Source organism: Mytilus trossulus, chromosome 7, assembly GCF_036588685.1.
Source record: "Mytilus trossulus isolate FHL-02 chromosome 7, PNRI_Mtr1.1.1.hap1, whole genome shotgun sequence".
NCBI classification, from domain to species: Eukaryota; Metazoa; Mollusca; class Bivalvia; order Mytilida; family Mytilidae; genus Mytilus; species Mytilus trossulus.
The window spans coordinates 62,229,537-62,257,271 of record NC_086379.1 but is presented as its reverse complement, the minus strand read 5'-3'; the positions used below and the strand labels follow the sequence as shown (position 1 = coordinate 62,257,271).

Sequence of the window (27,735 nt, the reverse complement as noted above, 5' to 3'; positions counted from 1 at the left end):
TTATGCCACAAACATACGGTGTCAATATATTTTTTTAGTACACCAGATCCGGATTTCGACAATAAATGTCTTTTCAGTGATGTTAGGGATCGAAACGGTATTTGGAAGGCCATATAAAAAGTACCCTCATTTTTAGAAAAAAGTACCCTCATTTTTAGATCGACTCTTGAATTTTAAGAGTCAGTATAGGATGAACGGATCATATAAACCGGAGGGAAAATATGATACAAGCCCAAACGAAAAAATATAAACGAGCCTAAATTGAAAACTACGTTCAAACCTATGATTGCGTTGGATAAAAACCGCAATGTTTATACGTGCATGTGCATGTAAACAATTTTCGTTGTAGAAGGGTCTTAAACAGCACAAACAACATTTTCCAAAAGACTAAAAAAGTGAAAAAGTATATTTTAACAAAACGCATTTGACTAACAGGTCGAACAACCGATGTTCTTTAACCCTGCTGACTGCCATTGGCGATTGCCAAATAAAATTGATCACAAGATGTAACAAAATGGATCTTGATATAAAGTTAATACTAAACAGAAAAAATAATAACTTGTGGCCACGATGTTATGCCACAAATATACGGTGTCAATATATTTTTTTAGTACACCAGATCCGGATTTCGACAATAAATGTCTCTTCAGTGATGTTAGGGATCGAAACGGTATTTGGAAGGCCATATAGTACCCTCATTTTTAGAAAAGGTACCCTCATTTTTAGATAGACTCTTGAATTTTAAGAGTCAGTATAGAATGAACGGATCATATAAACCGGAGAGAAAAAAAGATACAAGCCCAAACGAAAAAATATAAACGAGCCTTAATTGAAAACTACGTTGAAACCTATGATTGCGTTGGATAAAAATTAACCGCAATTTTTATACGTGTGCATGTAAAACAAATTTCGTTGTAGAAGGGTCTAAATACAGCACAAACAACATTTTCCAAAAGACCAAAAAAGTGAAAAAGTGTATTTAAACAAAACGCATTTGACTAACAGGTCGAACAAACAACTGATGTTCTTTAACCCTGCTGACTGCCATTGGCGATTGCCAAATAAAATTGATCACAAGATGTAACAAAATGGATCTTAATATAAAGTTAATACTAAAACAGAAAAAAAATAACTTGTGGCCACGACGAATTATGCCACAAACATACGGTGTCAATATATTTTTTTAGTACACCTGATCCGGATTTCGACAATAAATGTCTCTTCAGTGATGTTAGGAATCGAAAACGGTATTTGGTAGGCCATACAAAAAGTACCCTCATTTTTAGAAAAAGTACCCTACAGTATGAACGGATCACATAAACCGGAGGGAAAAAATGATACAAGCCCAAACGAAAAATATAAACGCGCCTAAATTGAAAACTACGTTCAAACATATATGATTGCGTTGGATAAAAACCGCAATTTTTATACGTGTGCATGTAAACAAATTTCGTTGAAGGGTTTAAAAACAGCACAAACAACATTTTCCAAAAGACTAAAAAAGTGAAGTATATTTAAACAAAACGCATTTGACTAACAGGTCGAACAACTGGTGTTCTTTAACCCTGCTGACTGCCATTGGCTATTGCCAAATAGAATTGATCACAAGATGTAACAAAATGGATCTTAATATAAATTTAATACTAAACAGAAAAAAATTAACTTGTGGCCACGATGTTATGCAACAAATATACGGTGTCAAATTTATTTAGTACACCAGATCCGGATTTCGACAATAAATGTCTCTTCAGTGATGTTAGGGATCGAAACGGTATTTGGAAGGCCATGTAAAAAGTACCATTATTTTTAGATCGACTCTTGAATTTTAAGAGTCAGTATAGGATGAAAAAGAATATTTAAACAAACGCATTTGACTAACAGGTCGAACAACTGATGTTCTTCAACCCTGCCGACTGCCATTGGCGATTGCCAACTAAAATAAATTAGACCGTTGGTTTTCCTGTATGAATTGTTTTACGCTAGTCATTTTCGGGCCCTTTGCAGCTGGCTGTTCGGTTTGAGCCAAGGCGTCGTGTTGAAGGCCGTTCTTTAACCTATAATCGTTTACTTTTTACACATTGAGACTTGGATGGAGAGTTGTCTCATTGGCACTCATTCCACATCTTCTTATTGCTATATTCTGGGTTTTCATGCCATGATGATTTGAATGATATGCAGGGTGAGACCCAAATGATCACCCCATCCCTGTCATTTGAATATGTTCAAATATCTTGTTAATAATCGAAATCGCCTTCCTTAAACCAGATCCATTCCTGTTTGTCATGTCATGATTTGAATGATATGATAGGATGAGTCCCTAGGGGTCACTAATGCATATCACTTTACTGGACCAAACCAACTTGTACTGGACGTTGTCCAATTTCCGGCGACCCTGGAAATGACTGTAATTATGGGAGCTGTGTTTGGGAGACCTGGTGACAGCATCATGTTACAATCGTTTCTTGTTACAACAGAGGCTGTGTATTTATACATCCCAAAATGGATAGTACTATGCGATTTGAACTGATATAAATCTAGACTTTTAGAGTTAAAGAAGGTTAGTTACACAGAAAGTAAATTAAAAACGGAAAATCCTTAATAAAATGACAAAACACAAACGCTTGAACACATCAAACGAATGGAAAACAACTGTCATATTCCTTACTTGTTACTGGCATTTCCTGATGTAGATAATTGGTGGATTAAACCTGGTTTTATAGCTAGCTAAACCTCTCACTTGTTTGACTGTCGCATAGAATTCCATTATAATGGCAAACAAACGGCATAATACGTAAAATGTCAAAAATTGGTGTGCATGCGGCAGTAAACATTGTAAACTTTTGACTGGGTATGAGTGGAATAGTTAGTTTTTTGTCCCGAGGAGCAACTATTGTCCTGAGCCGTAGCCGAGGGCAATAGTTGTATTCGAGGGACAATAAACTTACTATTTCACGAATATCCAGTCAGTTAGTGTTTTATGTTATCGATAAAGACAACAGACAATACATGGAGGTGATAAATTATAACAATCATAAAAAGATATCGTACGTAGAAGAAAACAAACCATAACGTTAACTTCACAGATAATTATGTCCAAATTATGGAACGCCATAGCTGTCTTATGTGTCTTTTTTATTGCTTTTCTATTATAAGATGATGGTTTTCTATTATAAGATGGTGCTTTTCTATTATAAGATGATGGTTTTCTATTATAAGATGGTGCTTTTCTATTATAAGATGATGGTTTTCTATTATAAGATGGTGCTTTTCTATTATAAGATGGTGGTTTTCTATTATAAGATGATGGTTTTCTATTATAAGATGGTGCTTTTCTATTATAAGATGATGGTTTTCTATTATAAGATGGTGCTTTTCTATTATAAGATGGTGCTTTTCTATTATAAGATGGTGCTTTTCTATTATAAGATGATGGTTTTCTATTATAAGATGGTGCTTTTCTATTATAAGATGGTGGTTTTCTATTATAAGGTGCTTTTCTATTATAAGGTGCTTTTCTATTATAAGGTGCTTTTTTATTATAAGGTGCTTTTCTATTATAAGGTGCTTTTCTATTATAAGGTGCTTTTCTATTATAAGGTGCTTTTCTATTATAAGGTGCTTTTTTATTAACCCCCAGGGGTATAAATGTGCATTTCATTAATAAATAAATAAATAAAATAAATTAATAAAAACTTTGAGCTCAAAATATTGACTTGAGTAAGTTCACCAGCACAATAGAAGACCTGACATATAAAATATTTATTACATGTATTTAATTAGATTACTATCTAATTTTGACACCTGTCGTAATCACTAATCAAGCAAATAATCATGTCATTTAAGTTTTCACACCTGAGACATCAAATACATTTAATTGAATTAACTTATATAATCAGATGGCAATCAGAATCCAAACAAAGATTACAGTGAATTGAACTTTTTATTAAAGAATGCCAAAACTGGCTCTCTCTTTTTTTTAAAGATAAAACTAGATAGCTGACATGGATTAAATTTAAGTGAGACCACCAATCTGCCGGTATCAAATCATTTGAAAAAACAACAACAATGTATTCCAATATGACCTTTAACATCGAAGAAGTAAACTTGCATTCAGTCGTGTTCAGACACTTTACAATAGAAAATAAAGGACGGGCATCGAACACAAAGTTACTTTTGTATAATACTGCACTGTCACTAACTAGTCTGTCACTATATTTAAATTTAAAATTGAGGCAAAATATATTCACCATTCGGTGAGGGGTCTGGCGGTCGCTCAAGACCCCCAGAAGCCTTGAAAAAAAATACGCAAAATCGTGCATCCCGAGAGCTTCTCGGACTCTTAGGAGGCACATTATTTGAGTGTCCTTTCCCTTGGAACCTCAGTCTCCAAAAACAACAAAACACCAGCCAGGTTAAAGACATCAGCCAAGTTGAAAACACCAGCCAAGTTAAAAAATACCTCAGTCAAAACAGAAAGGTTGCATAAACACCGAAATCTACTAAGATTGAGGTATGCTGATATCATCAGATACTTCTTACTGACAGTCAACCTTCTGTGAAGAAAGAAAATCCTGTTAATATATTTAAAACCAAAGACCTAAAATACAGTTATAGATGTGCGAATCTCTTCATGTATCATATATGTCTCTGTTAAACACATCGGCGAATGTGATTTCAGTCCGGCCAACTTTTTTAGCAGAAACATATTTGTTTTTACTATAAATTTATATTTTCGTATAATTTGTTTTTAAATCTCACAGATTCCTGAATTACTTGGACAATTATTGTCAAAGATATTAACACTTGTTGTCGACAAGTTGAATATATGTACAGCGTATAACGACGAGTGTGAATACCGTCCGGTCAACTTTATTTGCTAAAAAATATTTTTTTTTCACTTATTTTGTTTGATTTTCATAAAATATATTTTAATATCTTTAAGGTCTACAAATATTAAACCAATCTACCGAATAACAAAAAAGTTATGGATATTTATATCTCGTCCGGTAAACCGTCTTGTCACTATCCGGACAATCGTCTTGTCATTAGTGGTTCCCCACACTCCCGGTTAATCACGGGAACCACCATCACATAATAAAAAAGCACCTTATAATAGAAAAGCACCTTATAATAGAAAAGCACCTTATAATAGAAAACCACCTTATAATAGAAAACCACCTTATAATAGAAAACCACCTTATAATAGAAAAGCACCTTATAATAGAAAAGCACCTTATAATAAAAAAGCACCTTATAATAGAAAAGCACCTTATAATAGAAAAGCACCTTATAATAGAAAACCACCATCTTATAATAGAAAAGCACCATCTTGTAATAGAAAACCATCATCTTATAATAGAAAAGCACCATCTTATAATAGAAAAGCACCATCTTATAATAGAAAACCACCATCTTATAATAGAAAAGCACCATCTTATAATAGAAAACCATCATCTTATAATAGAAAAGCACCATCTTATAATAGAAAACCATCATCTTATAATAGAAAAGCACCATCTTATAATAGAAAAGCAATACAAAAGACACATAAGACAGCTATGGCGTTCCATACCAAATGCTTAGGTTATACGTCTTCCACTGACGTCAAACATATACTAACACGACGTCGTTTCTCTCGCGTTATTTTCAAAATCCTCCAATCGCGTGGCTGCATTTAAAATTCCGCGAAATAAAATGACGCTTACGGTCAAATAGTTTCACCCAGGTCCAATAGTTGGAAATGTTTGACCGGTCCAATAGTCCGGCAAAGCTTGTGATTTGCAAAATAGTGAAAATATTGTGCACTTATTTTATATAGAAAATGATAACTGAGGTATATATAATAATGTGATAGAATCTAAATCACTATAAAAACAAATAACTATTTCAACAAAGAAAACACATTGGCATATGGACACTCTATAGCCAGAGTACATAAGCAAAAATCAAAATAAGAATACAAAATTGACCATAGCACAATAACAAAATGGTGGGATTTATAAGTACCGAGCCACTCCAAAAGTATTTTACCAAAAATGGGCTAAACAGTCAAGATTAAAAATGTACAAGGAAAAAAAGAGACCACTATAACGCGTAATTAAACGTCACTACCCAGAATCTATACTTCAAGACCATCATGTATTATGTGTGAAGTTGACAGAGACTGCATAGTTATATATACATCCCCAAATGAATAGCACTGCGCGATTAGAACTCACCTTTTTCTTTGTTCCAATTTGGTACCATATATACACATAGTCAGACATGTCTCATTATAAATCCATAGTGATTCAATGCTTCTAAAAATAGAATAGCATCCCGTCTGATGCTATAATGAGTAGATTATCATGTCTGTACACTTGGAGAACAGTCATTATTTATCAGCTTAGGGGGGCTGTGCATTTTAGGGCGGGGGTCATTACCAAAAATATTATGCAGCCTGCGGGGATTGCCATCAAACATGTCATTTTACTAGGGTGGGGGTGGTTACACAATGCAAGTTTTTATGTCTGGCAAGCATATAAATTGTTAACGATATTGAAATGAGTATCATGGTGCAATCTCTTAAAAATAATTTCTGTCCAATCTAATTAAATCTTTGATAATGTACAACACTAGCAAGATATCTTTAATCTCTCAATGGTAATGAATCTGATTACTCCTTATCACAGTCACTATCACAGTCACTATCACAGTCATCTGTTATGGTTCATTATTTTCTGTCAATCTGATACTTAGAACGTGAACATTTACAATCCGACTTAACAATTGCATGACACATTTGTCCCTTGTTTTGATCACAGGAAACAATGAGTTTGAAAAGTTTCTGAACATGTGTATTTTAACTTTCTAAAGTGTTAAAATCATTTTGATAGGATTTCTTGTGATAGATGTAGAATTGTAAGAGGTAAAATCATTTGTAAATAGGTATACCTATTTGATGAATTTATTACAAAGATATCGAATAAGAAAAGGAATATTTAATGTTACAATTATTGACTCTGGGATTTCGTAAAACATTTTCACACCGAAATGAAATTGAATGTTCGTATGATTATAAACCTACATATACTTTTCTTTGTTTCAAATAAATCTTAAACAAATTTGCTCTAGGAAGGACCAGAACCATAACATCAGTGATATTTGTAATGTGTTATTTTCAGTTGCACTTCCTAGAGTGGGATTGAAATAAAAAATAACTATATATGATGAGAATATTAAAATCAACGGAACATTGATAGAACATCAAAATTTTAATAAAGGCATTAAAAGAATTGAGATATGCATGCATGTTTCCTCTTTTTAATATTTTTTTTTCATTCACAAATAAATGTGTGACAGACAGATAAGTACCGATTATCAGGTTATCTGCATGTTGATATCGTAAAATATTAGTCCAAATAATTATGACGCCTTGGACGGCTATTTTATAAAAAATTTTGGACGCCCTCCTGTCAATGAGGGAACTAAAAAAATCCAAATATAAAAATACCCTCAGAAGACGGCATGATTATCTGGACTAGTAAAATATCAGCTTCGAGACATAATATGAAGCTTTTTGTCGAGTGAGCGTAGCGAACGAGATCAAAAAGCCTTCATATAATGTCAAGCAGCTGATATTTTACAATATCAATATGCAGATAATCTGATAATCGATTTATCGGGCTATATTTGCGAGTTTCAGAAGTGTTTTCTTTGTTTCACCAGCACACAAAAGATGACTTGATAAGTTCGGGTCAAAGTTATTAACGTCGGTTCAAACATTATGACGTCGCTGATATGTCTGGGTCAAAGTTATTAAGGTCGGGTCAACGTATTTGACGTCACAAATACATGATACGGAATAATATTAAGGGCATACGATACAGTTTTGATCCTGTATTAACAAGTTCATGAAAATTTGCATATAGACTATTTTTTACCTGATTAAATCAAATATGTAATAAAAAATATACCTTCATGTGCTACTTTTTGAGAAAAATGAGGTCAAAATTTTGTATATTTGCTCAAAATTCAGATTTGTGGCCGTAATTTCTTTTTCGAAAGAAAGACATAACTTTTTTGTTATAAAAGATAAACGCAAATTGTTTTTTGTTAAATAATCGTTAATTTCTGTAGTTTATAAGTATCTTAAAAAAATATGCATTTTTTTTATTCAGAAATAACTCATATTTATCAAATGTTCATGAATTGAGGAAAAAACGTCATTTTTTACTGCATGTTTATCAAAATTAAAAAAATTCCTCTATTTACAGTTTTATGAAATTCTGGCCACATAATCTCCCTGCAAAATGAAACAAATTGCGGTTTTGAAAAATAGGGGTCCATGAACTCGTTTTCAAATTAAATCAGTTTGAATGATAAAAATCAGTCGAAAAATGCATCTTTTCCCGATATATCACAGTTTGACGTCGCGAAAATAACAAATTACGTTAGCAACGTCATTACCTCTCCTGTAACTGTATCGTATGCCCTTAAGAGCTGAACAGAGTGATATAGACTGTGGGACGCCCGATAATATAGACTACATATCATTATTGAAAGGTTTTGTATAACATTTGTAGAAATATGGATTCCAGTCAAATATATTTGAACACATCTTTTTCTTTTTTTTTCTTTTAACGTCATTCCATTCATTTATAATAGCACATGCTCGTGTATATAAACACATTTGGATTACTATGCCTTTAAAAGCTTTACTTTTTAAAGGATTAGCAGTTTCAAAATTAGAGACAATCTGTATAAGTATGTACGTAAGCCTATTAGGGTCACACACAAAAAATGTATCTCGTAATTACGAGAAAACTATAGCGTAATTACGAGATAACCATTTTTATCTTGTAATTACGACATAATCATTGCGTAATTACGAGAAACCATTAAACTTCACATGCAAATAAACATCCGCCGAGGAAGGCCGTGAGCATGGGTCGTTAGTTACGTTCGAAAAACTAAGTTATAATATCCTATAAACGGTCTAGAAATTTTACTCAACTCGGAAACTTCCAAACCCCATGAATTACCGAAAGCTTACGCTTATACTAGGTTAAAAATAGATATATATAAAGGTCTGGGGTGAGAACCAAAACAGGGTTTGAAATAGATGTATGAATGACGAAATCGCCTTCCCTCGTCTATCCAAGTAACAATTATAAAAGTAAACCATTATAGGTCAAGGTACGGTCTTCGATACGTTTAAAGGATTTTTGTTAGATTTATGTGTCAACATTTGGTTTGAACTAGAAGTCTCTTCTTAAAAGGACCCCACTGGAAATAAGTTTCAATAACTTTTGTGGGTCATCCTAAGGTATTAGGCTACAGTGATAATCAAGTCTTTAGAAAATTTCACTCATTATAATCTAGTCTATTATAGTATTATCAAAATATCATGACAATTTTCATAATTTTATTTTTATAAATTATAATTTTCAGAAAATATGTAAATTATGTTAGTGTCTGTAACTATTTATGTCTAGTGCTATATCCATGTGTCATTTTAATTTATATAGTGCTTGTCATATTCTTGTGGCCACGATGTTATGCCACAAACATAAGGTGTCAATATTATTTTAGTACACCATATCCGGATTTCGACAATAAATGTCTCTTCAGTGGTGTTAGGGATCGAAACGGTATTTTGAAGGTCATATCATGAAAAAAGTACCCTAATTTTTAGATAAGACTATATATACGAATCTAAATTGAAAACTGCGTTCAAACCTATGATAGCGTTGGATAAAAAACCGCAATTTTTATACGTGTGCATGTAAAACAAATTTAGTTGTAAAACTTAAGGGTATAAAAACAGCACAAACAACATTTTTTAAAAGACCAAAAAAGTGAAAAAGTATATTTAAACAAAACGCATTTGACTAACAGGTCGAACAACTGATGTTCTTTAACCCCGCTGACTGCCATTGGCGATTGCCAAATAAAATGTAAGATGTAACAAAATGGATCTTACTTTTTAAATTGTTACTTGGATGGAGAGTTGTCTCATTGGCACTCACACCATATCTTCCTATATCTACTTAATATAAATTAAATACTCAGTTTTTGGAAAGGTACTCAGGCGCGGATCCAGAGGGGGGGGGGGGGGGGGGGGGGGCGGTTCCGGGGGTTGGAACCCCCCTTTTTTTTGGACGATCAATGCATTAGAATGGGGACATGTAATTGGAACCCCCCTTTGTCCTGGGTTAGGAACCCCCCTTTTTAAAATGGCTGGATCCGCCCCTGGGTACTCTAACCGTAAACACCGTACTCAACATTGTAACATCGTTTATATTCTTGTTGGATTGTTTATTAATCGTTAAACTTTATATGAACTTGAATCTTCATTTGATAAGTCAGCAAATATACGGGTTATACATGTATGCTTTATCTGTCTGTGCAAACACAAAACACTTTCAGATAGTACTCATGATACATTTCAAGCATACCAGAATTTTCATGTCACCTAAACTTTTCTTATAAAACATACTAGTTTCTGACAATGTGAGAATAAAACGATTTAGAATTATGTATCATGGGTCAGGTAAAAATATAAGATAAAATTGAGAATGGAAATGGGGAATGTGTCAAAGAGACAACAACCCGACCATATAAAAAAAAACATCAGCAGAAGGTCACCAACAAGAAGCAATCCAATTAAAATATTGATCTCTGATTACGTTATACTGCTCATATGCAGTATAACGTAATCAGAGATCAATATTTTAATTAGATTGCAACAAGAAGCTTTTTATTTTCAATATAAAAAAAGATGATGTGGTATGATTGCCATTGAGACAACCTTCCACCAGAGACCAAATGACACAGAAATTAACCACTATAGGTAACCGTTCGGCCTTCAACAGTGAGTAAAACCTATACCGATTAGTCAGTTATAATGGAAAGGCTCAGAAATTACAAATGCCAAATAATTAAAAAACAAGAAAACTAACGGCCTGATGTATGTACAAAGTAATGAACGAAAAACAAATATGATATACAGCAACAATCGACAACCACTGAATTACAGGCTCCTGACTTGGGACAGGCCCATACCGAACGAGGCGGGGTTTAACTATTTGAAGTCGCGCCAACCCTCCCCTAACCTGGGACAGTGGCGAAACAGTACAACATAAGAACAAACTATAAATATCATGCATGCAGTTGAAAAGGGCTTAACTCATTAGGTCGAATCATAAAAATGGAATGCAATTTTTTAAAGAAAAGTTGTTTAGTCATTCAAATTATAATTTTTTTTTTTTACATAATTCATGTCATTGAAAAGTCGAGGAGCAATCTGTGGTTTAAAAATTCTTAAGTTAAGTATGTTGCTGAAAAAATATAATATTCAGATATAAACAATACCAAATTTTCACATTATTTTCTCATAATGGTCATAAAGCTTCAAATTTGCAATTTCTTGAATGAAAAATGCATGAAAAAAATAAAACTACCGATAACACTTCGGTTTTGTACATTTCATGAGCAGAAGATTATATAATTTAGTCAAATACAAACTTATAACCCCATCAAAGTATCATACATTACATAAATTAAAAAAAAAACAAAAAAAAAAAAATGAAAAAAAAGACTCATTTAGCAAGAGTTATCTCCCCTTCCAATGTTAATTTCCATAGGAAATTTAAAAATGCTGATTTTGAGTTTTCCTCAAGTTAGATTCTATTGGACTTTTTTTCTGTGTATATAAAGTGCTTAGTTCTATCAATCAACACTAACACATTTTCTGTTGCATTTAGTTTGGGGTTAAATCTTAGTTTGACTGGACTATGAGAGCTAACAAGCCCTTTGATTTATTAACGCACTTGTTGTTTTATGGTAGTTAGCGTGACCATGTAAAGGGAAGTAAATCGGTTGATACCAACAGAGAAAAACAGAAAAACTGTTATCATTCAGGTAGGTTGTACCCTAGTAGAAGCCATTATTTTGTTCTCATTTCTCTTCTCTCAAGGATTTGTTACTATACAAATCCTTATACAATTCCGTGCTTCTTTGCAATGGTATTTTACTCGTTTCGTTTAAGCCTTGTGTCTGTCCACAGGAGGTTGAAATCCTATCAATGAGGGTCTATAAATATGTCAACTCGACTATCACAGTAGAGCTTCTCTCGTAGGACATGCAGTTGCCACATTCTGGGACATAACTGGCGAAAAGGAAGTTAGTAGAAAGGTATGTTTTATTAAGCCACATAATTTTGTTATTTGAGGTTAATTTCAACTTCTTTTTGAGATTTCCCCACTAATAATAGAACCTGATGTATAACCAAAGAAAACATGAATATAAAAAAAAGAAGTTGTGTGATTGCCAATGATACAAATCTTCACAAGAGACCAAATGACACAGAAGTTAAACAACTACAGGTCACTGTACTGCCTTCAACAATGAGTAAAGCCCATACTGCAGAATAAGCTATAAAAGGCACTAAAATGACAAATGTAAAACAATTCAACCCAGGGGGTGATGTGGAGAAGAGAATATATTAGGTTGAATTCATGATTATTAAGTTTTGCAGTCTGCCTGTTAATATTTTGAATATGAAACATTATTAATTTCACAATTTATATGTAACTATTACAGGAGGATATAAAATAGTTTCATCACAAGAAAACTGGGACATGACATTGCCACATAAAATTCAGCAAAATGTTTGGTTATTTCATCACAAGAAAAGCGGGACATGCCATTGCCACATAAAATTCAGCAAAATGTTTGGATATTTCATCACAAGAAAACTGGGACATGTATGCCATTGCAACCATGTTAAATTCAGCAAAATGTTTGGTTATTTCATCACAAGAAAACTGGGACATGCCATTGCCACATTAAATTCATCAAAATGTTTGGATATTTCATCACAAGAAAACTGGAACTTGCCATTGTCACATTAAGTTCATCAAAATGTTTGGATATTTCATCACAAAAAAAACTAGGACTTGCCACTGCCACATCAAGTTCAGCAAAATGTTTGGATATTTCATCACAAGAAAACTGGGACTTGCCACTGCCACATCAAGTTCAGCAAAATGTTTGGATATTTCATCACAAGAAAACTGGGACTTGCCATTGCCACATCAAGTTCAGCAAAATGTTTGGATATTTCATCACAAGAAAACTGGGACTTGCCACTGCCACATTAAGTTCAGCAAAATGTTTGGATATTTCATCACAAGAAAACTGGGACTTGCCATTGCCACATTAAGTTCATCAAAATGTTTGGATATTTCATCACAAGAAAACTGGGACTTGCCATTGCCACATTAAGTTCAGCAAAATGTTTGGATATTTCATCACAAGAAAACTGGGACTTGCAGTTGCCACATTATTGGACATTACAGATTAAAATGAGTGATTAGAGGAAGGTATGTTAAGCCATATTTTTTTTTATTTGATTCTTTATTACACAATATCAATCAAAACCAAGCAGTAAATTATAGTTCTATAAAATCAAATCAAAGGTTTGAGGTCATTTTCAACTTCTTTTTGGGATTTTTTTCTTTTATATTTGTTGATAGAACTTGATTTTTATACCATGAATACCAAAGACAACATGAATATAAAAAAGATGATGTGGTGTGATTGCTAATGAGACAACTCTTCACAAGAGACCAAATGACACAGAAATGACCAAATATAGGTCACCGTATAGCCTTCAACAATGAGCAAATCCCATTTTCTTAAGATTATACCATAGCAAACTATGATATTATTTAGTTATACCATGGTTTATTTTTAGCAATTGTTCTATTTAAAAGCGACCTTGACCACAATTATACCATAGTTTTATGATGTCACAACAATTTGAATTCTTTTTGAAATATCTTTTTGGCTCTGAAAAGAGCCTTTTCAGCAAAAGCTGTAAACTCATCATCAGCTTTAATCTTCTGATTCCCCGTTGACAAGATTCTATTTCTTCTGACATGTGTCCTTGCTGCTCTCCCTCATTAAAATTTATTTAAATCGATTCTTGTCCATCATCAGCTTTCACATCTTTGTGTCGTTTCGTCCATGCAATTCATCCTGAATCTCCATTGCAACAAAATTGTAGCTGGACAAAAACCATCTTTAAACATTCATTCTTAAAATTGTCCATGTAATGTTATTTTTACGTTTGCAGCAATTCGTGAAAGTCCTTGTAATTGTCATTGTCAAGGATTGGATCTTTTCCTATATACAGGTAAATCTAAATCTTCACATATTTGAGTCAGGCTAATGTCTCCTTCTCCATCATTATGTCATCCCAGACTTTTTTATTTTTTTTATTTTTTTGGGTCCGAATTCAGTATGCCTGAAGTTAGAATATTAAAATTTAAATATAACGTATACATAAATCCGGACATCCTGGCATTTCAATTTTTCAGGTGGTGATGCCAATAGGAATCCTCTAGATTTTTCCTCTATTTGAAGGTAATGACTGAATATTTTTATTGCTGATTATTTTTTAACCGATGGATATAGTATGAAAAAAATCAAAATGGAGATATTATATAGTGTCTTTAACAACATTAAAAGAGTAAAATTGTGATATTTAACTGGTGTCGATACATATCAATTAAATTCATTTGCATTGAAGTCTATGAAAAGTCTAGAGGATTCCTATTAGTTTCATCTCTCAACATTGTTTACATAACAAAAATGCCCGAGCAAAAATGCTAATCATTGATTGGTCAGTTATAAGTTGTGATGTCACTGCAAATTTATGTATGTATAAAAAAGAGGATGTGGTGTGATTGCCAATGAGACAACTCTTCACCAGAGACCAAATGACACAAAAAATAATGGCCTGATTAATTTACAAAAAAATTAACAAAAAACAAATATGTAACTCAACAACGAATTACAGGCTCCTAACTTGGGACAGGCACAAACATACATAATGTGGCGGCTTAACCATGTTAGCGGCATCCTAACCCTCCCCTAACTTGAGACAGTGGTAACAGTACAACATACGAACGAACTATAAAAATCAGTATTGTTTGAAAACCCATGGACAACCTCACAAGACAACGTCCAGGGATGTCAACAAAAACCTTGGTATCATTTACAGTACACTGAAAAACTATCCAAAAACTATAAAATATGTATAACATAATTATTTTCATAACTAACTATTACAGGAAGAAGTGAAATATTTTCATCACAAGAACACAGGATGTTAACTGGATTTTTTATCAGTTAAGTATATATATATATTAATCAGTAACTAAAATAGAAAATCAAAAATGCCCCAGATTTAACAGTCAGGGGTATGACTCAAACAAGTGATTTCATTATCGCTTATTTCAGTGATTTTCAAATTTCAGTAATCACCTATTTAAGTGATTTTGGTGTTTTCTTTGATCTTCAAATGCTGATTTCACTAATTTTCCATGAAATGGCAATTTTTTCTGAAATTTGTCTACATAGATCAATTATCTCTTTATCTTGATATATCAATTTTATCAGTGCGCTTGGGCAGCAAGTTAGTGCGCTGAAGCTTTTAAAAGAACCCTTGGGACTATTTCTGTCTTCTATATACTATATTTCTAGAGTTTACTACTCTACCAATAACATAAAGGTCAACACATTTATGTAATCTGCTTTGTTTTCTTTATAATTAGTATGATTTACTTCAAGGTTTTGACCGTATCTACAAATTATCCCAGTTTAAGCATAATCCAAATAAATTTTAAAAACTGACAAAATAATTTAGCAAAAGAGCATTTTTGCATGTATTCAGTTGTATTTTCAATAGAATAGTTTTTTTAACCCTATGTAAATCTAGATTGTGGGTAAATTATTGAGAAAATGTTATAATAAGTGATTTAATGTTTACATCTCAAATCACTTATGCAAGTGATTTTAAAAAGTGTTTCTAATTTTATAAACATTTTTCATTTTTCAATAGCGCAATCACTTTAATAGGTGATCCTGAAATCACTTGTTTAAGTAGTACCCCTGACTGTTTAATGTTTAGTCAATAAATTCAATGTTTTAAATAATATCAAACGTACCAGGCTTTTAATGTTAACCAGACACCTGTTTTGTGTAATCAACACTTATCAGTGACTCAAATCGAAATATTAGTTAGGCAAAAAAAAAATCTAGAGCATAAGACAAAATGATATTTGATATAAGTGCCAATAAGACAATGTAATAGTTATGTAATTTATGACACAGGTATTGACTCACTCCAAAGAGCAAGCTATAATGGCCAAGGCATTGCCAGTGTAAAACAATTTAAAAGGAAAACCAACACATACAAAACAGGAAAAACTGATGACCAATAAATGATTTTTTCGTGGTAAAGTCAATATTCCAGATACAATAAGAACTAGACTTGCCATTGCGAGCAATAGCAGATGTCAACCCGTTCCCCCATTGCCAGGCCATCTGGCCGTTTCCATGACAACGGCAGCCATTTTGAAATTTCCAAAAGTCAAAAAACATATCTTTATATGCTAAATCAACTGTCTATAAAGTTTCATAAAATTTGGAGAATTTTGAAAATTTTCGAGTTTTTTGCCATTTCTATGGTAATAATAATAAGCTAATAAGAATAGATCTTTTATATTTGTCGTTTGGAATGATTGTAAGGTACACACGTCCAACTTTCAGGACATTAAGTTTTACATCATTAAGAATTGCATTTTACAGTCAATACATTGTAGTACTTTTATTATTTCAGTGAAATATTTGTTTATTTCATTACAGGAGCACAGGAGCACTGGACATTTATTGATTCTTTCCATAGCAACACCACCAACAGCAGCAAAAAAGTTCAAGCATTTCAAGAATGGAATGTTCTGTCCAAACAAACATGTCTATCACACCTTCAAGAGCTGATATTGGAATCATTATTAGTAGAATGGAAAACAGGGATAAAATCTAGCAAAAGGCCCAGTCGCACATGGCCCCTAGATTTTGAGCTGGGCTACTAAATTACCTGGAAAATATACTGACTCAAAGACAGACTGAAATACAGACATTGACTGAAGAAATGAATGAAGACAAAGAAAAGATGGGAGCAGATTACAAACAAAAGCTTGCTAATATAGAATCCATACTGAAGAAAGAAATGGCAAATCAGAATGATTTAATGAATGAATTAAAACAAAATAAAGAAATAAAGAGTCAATGAGCTTCAGTCTGCTCTTCGTGAAAAAAGAACAAGCTATAAAACTTCTCTAAAAACCAGTAAAAGTGCTTGGGACTATGAACTCATTAATTTTAGGGAAGAGTATAGTGTGAAAATGTCAGAAATTGAAAGAGAAAAAAACAGACAAATAGAGGATGTAAAGCAAAGAAGACTGAACATGGAAGAATCATGTCATATTCTGGAAGATAATGGAAACATCCTTGGCTGAAAAAAATAGTTTAAAGCAACAGGTAACAATTTAACTAGATAAAAGTGATCTTGTTCATGTATTTTTTTGCATGTTAACTTTTTATACATTGTGATTTGGATGGAGAAGTGTCTCATTGGCACGCATACCACATCTTATTTATATTTGAATACTTTCATCAAACTTTTATTGAAAAAGTCACCTTTAAAAAAAAATAGTGATAAAAACATTAAAAAAAAACCAATTGAGACATGATGACAAAGCTATACATTTTGTATGAAGCCATTCTTAGATTGCGTGCACGATCAACGGTTTGACAAGCCTATTATATTGCTCAAAGACCATTCAATTCTTATAATTACATATTTTTGCTAGGATGAAGGAAAAAACAATCTCTATCATTTTTTTGTATATATTTACCTGTACATATAAAGCATGTGCTATCATGGGTGTTACATATCATTGTGCTATGAAGAATGACGTGAGATTGTTGTTAGCCAATCAAAATAACAGATTTATATGTTGAAATATACTAGTACTGTAATGTAATTATTTGGATTAAAAGGGGTGTTTTTTTTACCTGCGTCACCAACGGTGAAAGCAGGTCTAGTAACCGCTCGACTCCGTCCATCATTCCGTCCGTCCGAAAGACTTGCATATCAACTTTAGTCAAAATTTTCTTGGCTTCTATGAAAGGGAATGATTTTATATTTGGTCCAGAGCTTGATCATGTTGAGTTGTAAAGTGTAAGCAATTTTTAGATCTGCGATGCAGCCACTTCCTGTTTGCTGATAGTTTGAAATTTAGCTACTCGGTGTACAAGGAAAATTTTTCGTCAAAGTTTTCTTGGCTTCTATGAAAGGGAATGATTTTATATTTGGTCCAGAGCTTGATCATGTTGAGTTGTAGTGTGTAAGCAATTTTAAGATTTGCGGTGCAGCCACTTCCTGTTTGCCGATAGTTTGAAATTTAGCTACTCAATGTACAAGGAAAATTTTTCGTCAAAGTTTTCTTGGCTTCTATGAAAGGGAATGATTTTATATTTGGAACAGAGCTTGACTATGTTGAGTTGTAGGGTGCAAGAAATTTAAAGATCTGTGGTGCAGCCACTTCCTGTTTGCCGAAAGTTTGAAATTTAGCCACTTATTGTACAAGGAAAATTTTTAGACAAAATTTTTTGGTTTCTATTGAAGGAATCGTTTTAGATTTTCTGTAGAGCAAATATATGCAGTGACCAGTATTGGTCTTGAATGCTGGATACTATCCATGCATGTCTGTGTCCACACAGTAAATTAATTTTAAATTTCCGGATCTGCATTATTCATCATACGTAGCTGTTATAGTTTTAAATGATAAAAGCAAACAGTTTTACAATTTTTTTTCTAATTATTCATTTGACAATATATAGTTTTCTTATTATTTCAGTGAGACGTTTCAATATTTCATCACATGAACACTGGGACATCTATAGAAACAAGTGGGACATGCAGTTTATTGATATTCTAAATAAAAAAAAATTGCTTCCAATTTCATTTCAAGCTTTTGTATTTGACCTTTAGAATGAGAAGATTTATATTCAATTCTTTACACCGCCTCGGTGATGTAATGGTTAGTGTGGTCGCCTCGAGTGTGGTAGGTTGTGGGTTCCACCCTCGGCGGGGTCAAACCAAAGACTTGAAAATTGGTATTTGCTGCTTCTTCGCCAAGCACGCGGCAATAAGGAGTTAGAGCAAAGACTGTTCGGCCCGGACTGTTCAGTCAGAATAATGTGTCTGGGTAAGTGACATATATTCCTGCGAACTGTTACCTTGTGAGCTAGCATGTTAAAAATCCAGGTCAGTGTGTTGGTCGAGTACAAAGCAGGGTTAATATTCATTAATCATTATCATGTTCTCATCCTGAATATGCATCTGACTTGCCATTGGACGTTAAACAACCATCCATCCATCCATCCATCAATTACTTATTGTTTGATTGCTGGTAACCCTTAATTTAACTGCTACTGTAATTTCCTTCCACTGTAGTGTAATTGTAGTGTAGTTTGTAATTGAAAACAGACAACCATTTTGACTGACATATTGCTATCCACATAAGTTGCTTTAAAAATCTTCCCTTCTATAGACTGATCAGAATCGTATTTAGAACATCTAATCGTATAAATAAGAAGATGTGGTATGAGTGCCAATGAGACAACGCTCCATCAAAGTCACAATATATAAAAAGTTGATAATTATAGGTCAAAGTACAGCCTTCAGCCTTCACCACAGAGTTAAGTTTCTGTTAAAATTATACCCCATGACGCCATCAACCAACATGATGAAAATAGAGTTATTTTTTTCAGTTTCATGCAGTTTTCAATTGATATTAAGTACATAATTTTATAATGATAAAAGAAAGGTAAAACCGACTTGAAAGGGACAATCAAACTTGAATGTAGAAAGGAAACTTACATAAACATGGATAGATATGTATTTCATTTTTTTTTCTGCTTACAGACCCTTTGCATATAAGCTTATTCCATACAGAGATTAATAATTCAATTAAGTGTGTCCTCTATTTGAATTGAAACAGGTTCTCTGGTTATTGCAGTGGTCAGTCTGTCTGTTGACCATTTTCAGTGTTGAGACTACAGAATTTAAGATTTGGTCCATTTTCAATAGTGGCCTTTTCTAAATCTTGCTTGTAACAGAGTTGCAGGAGATTCATATTGGTCTGTAAGTTTAAAAAACTTACAGATTATACTCTCAAGATTATTTTTGTGGTATGCTATTAATGAGAGACATGTAGATAATTTGCATTGACTCTTATACCAGTGGTGCTATTTATATTTATAGGCTTTCAAATCTTATTCTATTTTGATATTGGTATAGAAAAGCCTCATAATTAAAAAGTTGGTCTATATACAAGGTCATAGGCATAGGCGGATCCAGGGGGGCCCCCCCTTTCGTGGGAAAAATTTGGTTGATTATATAGGGAATCACTGAAGCATGACTGGAGCGGGCTCCCCCTTAGGTCAGTCAGCGGGCCCCCCCCCCCCTTATGAAAAGTTCTAGATCTGCCACTGATAGGTCAACCCTTGATTTGTAGTGTACACCATATATTGTTACATGAATGGTGTGATACTTTATGAAAGTCATTCTGCATACATGGTCACAGACATATGTCAACATTTTATTTATATTATGCTTTATATCTTGGTGAATAAATATAATCTGGTAAGTAATTCAAAGGTTTGGTCTTCTAACAAGGTCGCAGAAATATTGTATGTTTTGACTATTTGTATTGTTCACAAGAATTGTTGCATGCATGCTTCATACGAGAACTAAGCTACAATTGTGGTCAAATGGCAGATTTTTTAATCTAATACATTGGTTTGAGTTGAGTTTACCCGAAAGATATCTTGTATACTTGCAGCTGTTAATTATATTTATAAACTGGTAATTTAAACTAGTAAACAGAATACCCAATAAAAATCTAATCTGGTGATTAGTTAAAAAGTTTTGAATGATCATGGAGAGGCCCATCTTCTTATCACTAGTCTATTACAGATTATTATGGAAGACAGTCGTCCTACAATATTTAAAATTGTTGACGAGCAAGCACACTACAATATATCTGTTTATGTTATGACCAAGCATTCATGCATGTGGTGGTATGTCAAAAGAAACTGCTAAAAACTGCCAAGTATCTAGACCAAAAATTGAGTTTACTGCTACATACCAAATAATAGGGTAGGTGGGTAGAAGATCAAATATTTTTACTATTGCTTCCTTATTATTAATATATAGAAATAGTTTATAAAAAAAATGAAATTCTGTTTCTATGCAAACAAGAGGTATCCTTAATTTATTTGATTCAAAGTATGTTTTTTTTTCCATAAGATGAAATGACTAACTTGCAAATTCATAACCTAAGGTTATTTGTCAATAAAAAAGCAAAAGTAGGTAAGGTGAAAGTACATAAGTACATATCCACTCAGATGTGGGTGGGGTTTACAGAATGGAGAATAAGGAGTGGGGGCTAGAATAAAAAAAAATACCTGCAAATATTACAGAACAGTCAAAAGTATATCTGAAAGCAATTTCCAGACAACAGTAAGCAAGTAATTATTACATAATAGCCATTGTTTTTATACAAATAAAGTTTGATGTGTGAAAAAATTAAAGAATACACTAACAGGAATGATCATCATTTCAAGATTTAACAGACATAAATATAAATTTGATTAGACTTCATGAACTAATGAAATAAGGCAAAATAAAATTTATGTGTGCATTCAGTTACATCTAAAAAAAGAAAGTTACATGAAGAGAATTTTTAAAGCCTTTTTTACATTGGGTCTATAAGAACAACATTCTTACTTTAACGGTGCTTAATGAAAAATGACAGAAAAATCTGTAGGGTAGGCAATTAGTAATTTTAAGACTAAAAAGTATAGGGTAACTGAAAACTCACCCCATATATTTTTATTTGTCCTAACCAAAATGAATGATTATTATTGCACCATCTGTAATATGTATTTAATTAATTATTAATTATTTTTCTAAAACCATAAATCATTAGTTGTTGAAATCTTTTCAATTTTTTTTGACACATCCATTGATAAAATTTCAAGAACCTGGGCATATTTTTTTCCAAAGTACTAATATATTTTTCCAAATAATCATTTAGTTTACATCCCCTTTCTACAAATATTTCTTAACATAAGGACCCCTTCATTTTTTTAAAAGTGCAAATCAAGCTATCCACTGCTGGAACTGATACTGAACATAAATAAAAAATTACAAATTTCTTATTTTGGTCTGTGCTCCCCCTTTTTTGTTTTCACTTAGAAATTCTAATTAAGGATATAATTGGGCAGGTTACAGGTTTAAGGTACTGATGAAAACATGTATTACCATATAACTGTATCTATTTGCTTTGACATGATCACTTGAAACAGTAATAGAAAGAAGAATTCTTCAGATTATTGTGAAATTTAAATTTCCCGCATGTAAACTTTTTACACAGAAGAGTTGTTTCCCTTGAACTTCCAAGCGAACAATTAAATTTAATGAAGGGACGGATTTTTTAATAGTTTGACATCATAATACTTTAGGAATAATTATGAGAAAGTACTTGATAAATTTGTATGATTTATTTCGACTGTTTGTTTAATTAAATACTATACCTCATTTACATATATTCACTGCTGATTGGAATTTCCTCGACTTCCTGCCATGGCCAAAACGAATGACAAGGATTCTGTCAGGACGTAAAAAGAAGCTGTAAATTAATAATTAGTGACCTGCAAAGTAGTTTAAGTGGTTAATTGAAGTAACAATATGTTTATTAGTTGACGCATAGCGTTTATTCCGATCAAAAAGTCCCAGATTCAAAAAAGTTAAAAAAAATTGAAAAACGCGTTGCATTCCTGTCGCTTCTCTCTACGAGAGAAGCTCTACTGTGATAGTCGAGTTGACATATTTATAGACCCTCATTGATAGGATTTCAACCTCCTGTGGTCTGTCACAGTCAGACCTATTCCAAATAATTATGACGTCTGGCAAGGCTATTTTTTTTTTTTTCTGGGACGCCTTCCTACAGCGTCCCAGAAAAAAAATAAAATAGCCGTCCCAGACGTCATAATTATTTGGACTAAGTCAGACCTAGTCTAAATAATTGATATGACGTCTTGAAAGGCTATGAATGGAGTACATGTATCTGTAGCTAGTTCTGAAGGATCTCCCCTTGATGACCTTTGCATTGTTGTGATGTAAAAGTCCCTCACTACTGTGCACTGGTCTTGAGGAGAACTACTGCAGAATGAGATACTATATTCCTGGTTCTATTTTTACTATTTTCAGTTTCCGTATTTTTAAAATAAACTTAATAATAATATCATATCCTTTTAATATTAAATCGGCCTGTTACACTCAATGTCTCTCACCATAATTATATCCTACATTGCTCATATTATCAATTTATTATTTGTGTATTACTTTAAATATTGTGTATTTCACTAATGTTTATATAATCATTGTATTATGATGTGTTTGTATCTTGCCTGACAAGCCACAAGGGCCCATGATTGGTATAATAAAATAATGTCTAATGTCTAATGCCTTACACCAAAGAAAAATATAATAGCCTTTCAAGACGTCATAATTATTTAAACTAAGTCAGACCATCATTGAGGATGGTAAAGGGTTATTTTCGTGCAACGTTTTTGGCCTTTTTATTTCAAGTGTTTTGACATTTTATTTCTCGTTTTCTCAGGTTTGGTTCAATTTGGGTGTTTCATGTTTCCCTTTATTTATTTTCAGTGTTCCGTGTCGGTGCTCTTAATTTCTCTTGCGGACTCTATAAGGTGACTGCAAGGTCTTCATGTCCTTTAATAGTGGCTTCATGGACTCCAAGAATGGCTGAGTAATAACTTCTGGTATTTTTCTTTAATATTTACAATTTTATTTCTCGTGCTTCATTTTCCCCAATTTTTATTTTTCGTGCATTGTTTTTGCGATTTTTATTTCAGGTGTTTCTGTCTTCAGTACCCCCCTTTACCACCCTGATCATCACTTTGTTGTCATGAGCCTAGGTCAGATCATCTCCAAAATCTAAAAGGGGAGGTTATAAAGAGATGATAATTATTAAAAAAAGTAGTCGATAGACGTATTTACACTTGTATGCAAAATTGTCTGTCAAACATACAAGTTTCCGTAAAATATTGCCTCACAATTTAAAATATTTGTGGTCATAAATAAAAAGTGATTGTTGCTGCAACTTGCATGACACCAGAAAGGTATTCTGAGACAGAGCATGGGTCATTGGAAGCAAATTCAGCTAAATATCCAAATGTGTAAATATATCTCTTGTTCAGTCCTTATTGTAATGAGCCCTCTAATCATTTATCTTTTGTGGTTTCATAGATTTACCTAAAGTTAACACAAAATACCAAAATAAGTTTTTGTTTTAGTGTGCAACATGAAAAACACAAAAGTTATGCATGTGCACTTTAATTATTTTAAATTTAAGAGGAATCTAGGATAAGATATACAAATTTTTGATCATCTGTATTTTGATCATAGAAATTTAACAAGGTCACACATTTCTATTATAAGAAGTATTTAGGTATTTGGTTTTATTATCTTATTAAATAATATATTATGAAATAGAATAGGTTTTAGATTGTGAATATTTTCATTTTAAATATAATACAAATTTTACCAATAAAATATTTTTTTACTTACAGATATTAGAAGATTAAGCCATATGAAAAAAGTTACTATCAGAATGTCCAATGATCAACTGTCTCTCCTTGATGCCATAGCAAGAAATGATGTAGAAACTGTTAACTTGTTTATTTTTGGACATCAGATTTGTCCTGACTATGTTTTTAATGGGCGTAGTCCAGTAGTTGTAGCAGCATCTTATGGTAGAGAAGAAATACTTGATATTTTAATACAATGTAAATGTGATTTAAACTTACCTGATTTTACTGATGAAACTTGGAGGAAGCATCCAATACACATTGCTGCGGCCAAAGGCTTCCTAGGATTTGTGAAAAAGTTAGTTAACAATGGTGTCAATGTTAGTAGTTTGGATTTAGAAGAGAAAACAGCCCTGCACTGGGCAGCATCATTTGGTCATGTCAGTGTTATAGATTACTTGATCTCAGCCGGTGCCTCTGTCAATGCCACTCAGGTAGATGGATTTACTCCGTTACATTGTGCTGCAGCACTGGATCATGATGAGGCTTGTAAAATTATCATAGAGAATGATGCAGAACTGAATGCTATAGATGATGATGGATGGACCCCAGTACACCATGCAGCAGCATATGGACATTTCTCTGTCGTCAAAACTTTACATGAAGCTGGAGCTTCCCTATTATTGAAAACACCTATAAATGACAATACTTTACATATATCATCATACACGTCTACAAAATATAAAGTTGACATTTTGAGATATCTAGTTCAATGCAAAGTTCCATTGAATGATAGAGATGGTTATGGAAATACAGCTTTACATATAGCATCCATGTACACATAACCTTTATGACAATGCAAAATGTTTAATTGAGTTAGGGGCAGAGTTAGACACATGTGATGACTATGATGATTCTCCTCTGTTAAGTGCTGCATGTGCCTATGACAATCACAATATTGTATATCTGTTGATAAAATCTGGGTACAACTGTAGTAAAGAAATGTGGATACATGAAGAACGATTTCCACTAGCTCTAGCAAATGATTTATCTCTGGTATCGACACTGAAATATTATGCATCATTTCCGAGATCACTTCAGGAACTGTGCTGTTTTTGTGTATTAAGACATATGGGCCAGCAGTCCAACTCTAAAATAAACAGTTTACCTATCCCTGAATCTTTAAAATTACAGTTAAAGGATATAATAAAATAATTGCAGGTTTTCTACATGTATTTTTTTTTATGCCCCACCTACCATAGTGGAGGGACATTATGTTTTCTGGTCTGTGGGTCTGTCTGTTGTTCATCTGTTTGTTCGTCCGTCTGTTCCCTATGATTATATCATTCTAATTTTAATTCCAAATTAAAGTTTTGACCCCAATTTCACGGTCCACTGAACATGGAAAATGATAGTGCAAGTGGGGCATCCATGTACTATGGACACATTCTTGTTTTATTTAAGAACATGCAATAATAGAAATACCTTTACAAAGATCAGTTGAGAAAGGTCGGTTTTTGCAGTTAGTCAGATAGTATGAAATTTTGTACTATGTATAAGAAAATATTATGGTGTTTTGTATTCAGAATTTTTACCATACATGTATATGCATAAATTTATTCTATAAGAAGCTGTCGTATGAGTGCCATTGAGACAGTTTTCCTGGAAAATGTTTAAGGTTTGGACAGACATAAAAACATAGCTGCTGGAAACAGTCTTGATTGTGAATAAAAATTCTCTTCTAAACTGAACATGCTGAAGACCCTCATTTACATTTCTAATGTTGATTTGGTGGTCAAACATTTAATTCTTGTTGAAACACAATGGAAAAGTACATCACTATTTAATATCAAGCCTAATACATGCATAGTTTTCCAGTCTGTTCATAGAATCATCCCTATGTCCTATATTATCAAGACTACATTTTATAGCTGCTACTTTGGGTTACGTAGGTTTCAACACATATTTATAATGTTGTGAACTTTTTAAATATATATAACACATATTTTGAATTTCACCATGTTTGCTGATCAGGTAAATTTGGAAGGTTAATGATATACAAAGAAATTGTGGTCACATAAACTTGAAACTAAATAAACCTGTTCATTACAATTACTATGTGGACTTCTGAAAACAGACGCAAAATAAGGTTTTCTTCACAGATTTTGAGGTAAACTGCACTTGGAAATGTTACAGTTTGATTGGGACATGGTGTCCTTGATACACATTTCTGATGATCAAGTGAGCATGATTGTTTCCATACTGTGCAGGTTGATAGTGACCATGTTTTATGGGTTAGAAATCTGGGGTTAAGTTTTCATTTAAAAGTACTGAATGATTTCATTAAGTTGGATAGGAAAATTGATCATCAAGCTGTTTAAAAAATAGTTTTCTTGTTTGAATTATTTTACAGTTTTCACTTTGGGCATTTCATATGTGGTAGGGTTTTGTCTATTGTTGCAGGTGATAACTTTTACGTAGTTTGGTCTCTAGTAGAGATTTGTCTTAATCATATAACATCTTCATATATCTATAATGATATCACAATGTTATTTAACTACAGATAAGGCAAACATGAATGTCTAAGTAGACTTTTTATTGAAAGCTTCAGTCTTCCTTTGGACTATTACCCCTGAACTAGCATGTTTTAACATAATTCTATAGAGCATTTAGGTTTAGCACAAAGCAGGGTTCATATTTATAACATATTTTAAACAAATTCTCTCTCAGATATGCATGTAATATTTGCAACTGGTAGTTAAAATAGAAATTCATTGTTATCATATCATCATGAAATTACTTTGAAAATCAGAACATAACTTAGGGGAATCAAGGTTAAGGTCATAGTTTTATAAGACACATTACCGGTATATTGACCAGTCTTTCCTATTACTGGGTGCTTAAAGAAGAGAAACCAAATACCAAAGTGTGTGTTAGCGCTAAAGGTTCAAGATTGTAATCCTTTTGCAGTGGGAACTAAAATCTTAATTGATGAATGTATAGACAAAGGAAGATAACTCCAATTTAAAATATGACTGACAATGAAATCATTGGTACTAGATTCAAGCACATAATGTTTGAATTTCTTCCCAAGTATGGTTATACACAAACACATCAACTTGTAAATATTTATTTTATTTATAAATTTCTTGATATGTTCATGGACAGGACCAGGATGTATAAAATTTGTAAGGGTTCTGCGGAACCCAGTGTCTC

General features: G+C 32.8%; 1 protein-coding gene and 1 long non-coding RNA gene across 2 annotated transcripts; both read left to right on the top strand.

Moving 5' to 3' along the window:
* The first annotated feature begins 11,855 nt into the window (after window positions 1–11,855).
* LOC134725493 (serine/threonine-protein phosphatase 6 regulatory ankyrin repeat subunit B-like) lies at window positions 11,856–25,744 on the top strand. The gene is made up of 2 exons (XM_063589353.1): window positions 11,856–11,904; window positions 24,562–25,744. The coding sequence occupies exon 2, from the start codon at window positions 24,582–24,584 to the stop codon at window positions 25,362–25,364; it is 783 nt and encodes a 260-aa protein (XP_063445423.1). The 5' UTR covers window positions 11,856–11,904; window positions 24,562–24,581; the 3' UTR covers window positions 25,365–25,744.
* Window positions 12,121–19,743, top strand: LOC134725494 (uncharacterized). The gene is made up of 6 exons (XR_010108562.1): window positions 12,121–12,177; window positions 12,586–13,367; window positions 14,123–14,182; window positions 15,123–15,179; window positions 16,699–17,373; window positions 18,756–19,743. It is a non-coding gene; the product is annotated as an uncharacterized LOC134725494 (long non-coding RNA).
* Window positions 25,745–27,735: the final 1,991 nt, after the last annotated feature.